This window comes from Littorina saxatilis, linkage group LG8 (genome assembly GCF_037325665.1).
Source record: "Littorina saxatilis isolate snail1 linkage group LG8, US_GU_Lsax_2.0, whole genome shotgun sequence".
Lineage (NCBI taxonomy): Eukaryota > Metazoa > Mollusca > Gastropoda > Littorinimorpha > Littorinidae > Littorina > Littorina saxatilis.
In genome coordinates this window covers 53,331,090-53,337,820 of record NC_090252.1, presented here as the reverse complement: position 1 = coordinate 53,337,820, position 6,731 = coordinate 53,331,090, and the positions used below count along the sequence as shown (strand labels likewise).

General features: G+C 40.5%; 1 protein-coding gene across 1 annotated transcript in view; it reads left to right on the top strand.

The window, feature by feature from the left end:
* Positions 1–773: 773 nt before the first annotated feature.
* The window catches only part of LOC138972376 (uncharacterized), a 9,685-nt gene continuing 3,727 nt past the window's right edge, over positions 774–6,731 (top strand). Inside the window, exons 1-2 of the mRNA XM_070345044.1 lie at positions 774–1,393; positions 2,834–3,190. Of these exons, the coding sequence (XP_070201145.1) occupies positions 1,336–1,393; positions 2,834–3,190 (415 nt within the window). The 5' untranslated portion in view covers positions 774–1,335. The remainder of the gene's footprint in view (positions 1,394–2,833; positions 3,191–6,731) is intronic.

Sequence of the window (6,731 nt, the reverse complement as noted above, 5' to 3'; positions counted from 1 at the left end):
ACGAAGCTGTTGTGTCTCGGTGAACAAATGCAGTGCGTTCAGTTTCATTATGTGAGTTCGACACATTGACTAACATTAATGTTTTAATTTCGCCTTACGCCTGAAAAAGTGTTCTTGTCTTATTTCTACAGCGACGTGTATTTTTCTCATATGCGTACAACACGTTGTGTAACTCCTTTATTTTTAACGCGCAGCACGCTTTTGTCATCGCATGTCATCGTGCTCAAAAGACGGCTTTGTGGGGTGTTACAATATAATCTGGTTGGCATTGACAGTTATAGTATGCTGGAGAAATTTCGAAATAAAAACTTGCTGCTAAAATGAATGGAAGCGAATTGTGGGTTTCTCTCGTTGCACCGGTTGTGATATACTGCACCGCCTTTCCTCTTCTAGCTCACACACAAGATACAAGATACAAGATACAAGATATTTATTCACCAATTTTGCAAAAGGATTTCATCTTGGCACGGCACGGTAAAAATAAAATAAAAACCAACCAGACACATGTACATATGCAGACACACATCACCATGCAAGCATACATACGTACATTACACTGTCATGCACACACAGACACAACTCACGCACACGCACATGCACACACACACCCACACCCACACACACACACACGCGGGCGAGCACGCACGCACACACACACACACACACACACACACACACACACACACACACACACACACACACCTTTGTATACACACATAAACACACATATACGCGTACATTATGTGAGCACATAATGTAGAACTATGAGTAAACAGTAAAGCACTTACACACAAAGCAACCGCGTGTTCTACAAGGAAAACCGTGTTAGTTTTAGAATCAAGTTACTCGAGTTAGTGGCACCAGTTGAGTATTGCGTGAAAGGAAATTCATTCAACCGATTACAAAAGGAAATGTGTTTTTTTCGTCTCTGTGATTTGTGTTCCTGTTCTTTGGGTTGTTATTCACCACTGACAGGAAACTTAAATTTTAAGAGGCGATCCTCGACTCAAAGCTGTGTGAACTAAACCTGGGTTATCATGATTCAAAACATGTGTTCAGTTTGCCTGTATCTGGTCAGACGACACTTGAGGTGTTGAAGAAAAACCATCCTGGTCAAACTTATTGGTGAAGATGTGCGTGCACCTGTCAGCATCGTCTTTCCTCAGTTGTTGATTAAGAGTCCATACCTTTTCGGCTGCTACACCAGAAGTACTACGACAGTGAATAAGTCGGCTTATCGCAAGCTGTCTATTTGTTGGGCTGTGTACACGCATGAACACGTACACGTGACTGTGATCTCTTACACAAACTCAAATTTTGTCTGCCACTTTCAAGATGCGACGATCGACAGTAGTATCTCTGTTTCATCTATTGCTGTTCTGCGTTTTGTCAGGTAAGTGTACGATTTTCATCAATTAACTAATGATCAATTGCTCCTCTGCCATATCATATTCAGCACTCTATAATTTCCATATTTTGTGTATATTGTGTTTTTGTGTGTGAACGTCATTCTTAATCGTTCCAATTATCAATCGTTTCGTTTCGTGACCCGGGCTCTTACACGCACGCACACACACACTCACACACACACACACACACACACACACACACACACACACACACACACACACACACGCACACACACACACACACAGCCACACACACATACACACACACACACACATACACACACACACATACACACACACACACGGATAGACAACGATCGATTACCTCACATTATATCCCGCTAAAACTTAGTATGTCATTAATATGTGTACCCTAAAGTTCAAACAGAAGCATGGTTTTGGCACATCACAATAATTAGATACCTTTCTCAAAACAGAAGGATACAGAGTACTGTATGTTTGGTATTTTGTGAAAGCTTGTACGCCAGCCAAATGGGTTCAACATATTTATTTTAGATTGATCTAATTGTCTTTCTTCACTAATGACAGAAATCAGTCTTTTTGTTGTTAGATATGTTCTACTGGTTGAAGGGAGTACATATTAGGAGACGCATACAAACTTAGAGATCTTCCGACTATAGTTTTTGTTTGCGCAGGAAGGTCAGGGTCAGTATTGTTAACATGTATTGATTACAGTCCTAGCGGTATAATAAAGCAGGTTGAAAGCAGGATTTCTATATCTAGTCCGCTATGATTGTGCACACAAACTAATCCACTGTGAGCGTCACATTTAGAGTGCACCCTACCACATTTGCAAAATGAAAGTGTTTTGGTTGTGTGGTTTCTGCGTGAAAGGCTATTTTGACATGTGCCAGTTAGGTAGGGAAGATATGGCAACATAAGTTGTTTCGTAGCGTTCCTAATGCTGTACCCACCTGCTAAAGGTAGTACGCACTTTTGAATTTTGTGTTACAGGTGTGATATCATATCGCATACATCTCGCTGGGGCCATTTTAATGTGGATTAAACGTGAATTGTGGTTCTATTTAAGATAACATATAATATCTGGGGAAAAGACTTCCAAGTGCTACGAGGTATCATTTGCTACAGATAACGAGTCGACTATTTTCATAAATATGAATACTGAAATAATTGTATATAATAGTTCACAGATTCCAGCCAGTAAAATTCATATCTAACAAAATAAACGGGACATAATGTGTATTTTAACTATTTTGGAATTATAAATATTGTGAGTATGTGTGTTTGCTGTGTGTATAATGTACATTATGAGATTAAGCTAGCATGCATATCACTATTCTGTTTGGCACCATTTCAGATTTTCTAGATTAACAAACAACGACACCGTACCTTTCGTGTGTGTATCCAATTAGCATCGCATGTACTGATTTATGTTTGGGCAGAGCAAAAATTCAGCATAACGGGGTGTCAGAAAGAGACAGCCTACGATGTTCTGGACAATAACCAATCGTCCCTCACGTGCACAGGACTACACGCTCTGTCCAACATCTACTGGTCCTTCACTGGTCCCTCGAGCAATGGAACGGAGATCAAGCTGGGAGAGTGCTATGCGTGTAATACGAATTGCAGTCTTAACAACTGTAAAGGTTTTGACACGGACTTTGTCATTAGCAGGCGAAATACAAGCTTCACCACACTACGATTTGTCAGCAACGTGGAGAGAAGTCATGGCGGACTTATCAAGTGCTCACAGTTTGACAATCAAAGAAATTCTCAAGCATACTGCGCTGTTCGAAAAGGTGAGTGTCGTACCATATTAACTAAATATGTGACCCTCCACCACGAAATGAGTCGCATGTCACCTCGCGCGGTTCTGCGCTAGGCTTATAATATAAGTCCGGGGAGTGTCTGGTAACAGTGTGAGGGTCACCTTAGTCACAGGCTTATAACTCAAACAGTTTTTGCTCTTTTCTAAAACGGTTTTCACCACTGGATAGAGCATAAAAAACTCTTTAGGAAAATGTAAAAATATGAAAATCATGCATAGGTGACATGCGACTTATTTCGTGGTGGAGGGTCACATATATCTTAAATTATTTTGACAAAGTTAAAATTGTGCACACGTACTAAACTACACTTTATTTAATATTTATTCATTGTTTGAATTATTTCTGTATTATATGCATTATTTGGATTATGTATTCATTTGCTTATATATTTATTTGCTTGTGTATTTTTTTTTCTATTTGTATCAAGGAACACGTTAACCTAGTTTGTATAACGAATTCATATTTTATTAATTCGTACATTAAATTGATGAGTTGTGCAGCTATATATGATTTTGTGTGATGGTTTATAACACTCACAAACGATCTTATCCAATACAAAATTGAAGTTATTATATGCGTTTGAATTAAGATACGCACATGACCGACAAAAGTCAGTATAGTTTCAAACCTTCCTTCGATCGAAGGAATACAGAAGCATGTCTGCATATGTAAACCCGTGTGACGTGTTGTACTATTAAGATTTATTACCATTCCAGAGCACCATATGGCTTTTTGACCAATCAGGACTGATTCTAGGTGACCAGCTAAATGTTATAACGTTTAGGCAGGGACCTTTTTTTCTTTATCACGCTAAGAAAAACACGCAAGACAAAGTAAATATTTGAATTAACAATATCAGCGTAATTTATTCTAAAGAATGACACTTAAAGCCAGTTTTGTCAGTGGGTGCTTTACCGAACGGCAAGGCACCACCCACCCTCAGAGTGTGCAGTGCCGACCGGCTCACGTAAACATGTCATTGTTAAAGTTCTGTTAAATGACATAACTCAATTTATATCAAATCTATCTTTACGTCGGTTCTTAATCTGTCACATACTGTCTGTTGGAAGAAAAATTGAAGCAACTGAAACGCAGGTTCAACATGGTTAATCTTGCGATACATGTATTGTTGTGTGAACGCATTTCACCTGTTAATATTCATCACGATCACGTCATTTGAGTAATTGGCTGACCAAAGTCAAGAAGCAGCTGCATTCTGTCACAAATAGTCTGCTTGGTAAAGAGAAAAACTGTCCTCTCCCGACCATATACACTCCAAGTCGTCTACCCTGTGAATTTTCCGATTACTTTAGAATTAAAGTACAGACAATACGAGAAGAACTCGACTCTCAGCTAACCTCCACCACCAGCAAATTCACAGAGAAAAAATTCTCAGGAACATCTTTCTCAGGTTTTCACCATGTGTCAGAATGTTTTGTCAGAGAAAAAATTGCTGAATCCAACCGTAAGACATGTGAGCTTGACCCATTGCCCTCGTGCATTCTCAACCAGTGTATTGATGCGCTAGTTCCATGTATTACCGGTATCGTCAACGATTCGCTGGCCACCGGGATCTTCCCATCTGTATACAAATCGGCAGTAGTCCGCCCTCTGCTTAAAAAACCTTCCCTAGACCCTAACTGCCTAAAAAACTTCAGACCCGTTTCAAATCTTCCTTTTTTCTCGAAATTACTTGAAAAGATAGTTCTCTCTCAGATCATTGGGCACCTCACCCAGAACAAGCTCCTCGACCCCCATCAGTCCGCGTATAGGGCTGGCCACTCAACAGAAACCGCTCTCATCAAAGTTGCAAATGACCTTCTCTTAGCTCTCGATCAAAAGCATGTGTCTGTCCTTTCTCTATTAGATCTCTCGGCAGCATTTGACACTATTGACCACTCCGTTCTCCTAACAAGACTTCACAATTCTTTTGGTATTTGCCACACTGCCTTAGCTTGGTTTAAGTCCTACCTCACAGACCGCTCTCAGATAGTCTCCATCGACGGCTTCCAATCTGCTCCATCCCCATTGACTTTCGGTGTCCCCCAAGGATCTGTACTTGGCCCGGTGCTATTCATCATGTACACGAAACCAATATCTAATGTCATCTCTCGCCACTCTGTTTCCTATGAAAGCTTTGCTGATGACACTCAGTTACAAAAATCTGGCCCTATTACTGACCTCCCCAACACAATCGAGACAACTAAGAACTGCATCTCTGACTTGAAATTGTGGATGACCGAAAATAAATTGAAACTTAATGACAACAAGACCGAGATCATGCTAGTTGTACCCCCTTCTTTTAAAAAAGAACCATCCCTTCCTGCCCAAATCTCTATAGCTGGAACTGATATTCAGTTGGCTTCTCAAGTACGAAACCTCGGTGTCATCTTCGATGAAACTCTCTGCTTCAAACAACAAGTCTCCACTGTCTGTAGAAATGCCTACTATGAACTGAGAAAAATTAGCTCCATCCGCCACTGCCTTTCTTCCGATGCTACAAAAACCCTCATTTGCTCTCTCGTTCTTTCAAGGCTAGATTACGGAAATGCCCTTCTTTCTGGTTCTTTTGACTATCTCATTGAAAAACTGCAGAAAGTACAGAACAACTCCGCCAGATTAATCACAAAGACCCCTAAAAGACACCACATCACACCTGTTTTGAGATCTCTTCACTGGCTGCCTGTAAGAAGTCGTATTCAATACAAAATTGCATGCATTTGTTTCTTTTTCTTTCATGGTACAGGACCTGCTTATCTCTCTGAGATGTTATCAAAATATTCAAACCTCTCCTCTCTTCGCTCTGCAACAGATACCAATGTACTTAGTAAACCAAAAAGAAACAGAAAATCAACTAACTATGGATTTGAGAGATCCTTCAAGTACCAGGGACCTCTTGTCTGGGAGAAAATCCCCCGGAGCATTAGGGATTCCCAGTCACCATCTGCCTTTAGAACAGCCCTCAAAACACACATGTTTAAGTTAGACCTCTGAAGGAGATCCCATGATCGGTGAGTCATTGGCGCTGCCACGTGTATTATCTACTAAAGTGTGGCGTTCGTGAAGATGTGTATGTGCCTGTGTGTGTTGTACTAGTATAACGTATGCGTACATGGAATGACATTGCGGGTTACCTGAACATTGACAATGACGAAAGAAAGATTGTGTGTGTGTGTGTGTGCACGCGCGCGTGTGTGTGTGTGTGTGTGTGTGTGTGCGTGTGTGTGTGCGTGCGTGTGTGGGTGTGTGTGACCATGTTTGAATTTATTCGGATTTAGTTCTCTTTCCTTGTTTGTACTATGATTATGTAAGTGTAAAGCGCTCTGGGCTTGTCACCACGAGGTTTACGCGCTATATAAGTAATCGTTATTATTATTAATATTAAGAAAAATTGACTGACAGGCATAACCAAATAGGAGCGATCCAGTTGCCATTGCAGCTGTTCTGTCTACTGCGCGGGGTCGCTTCGAAATTTCTTTCGTTTGAAATAGGGGGTAATAAAACCATTATT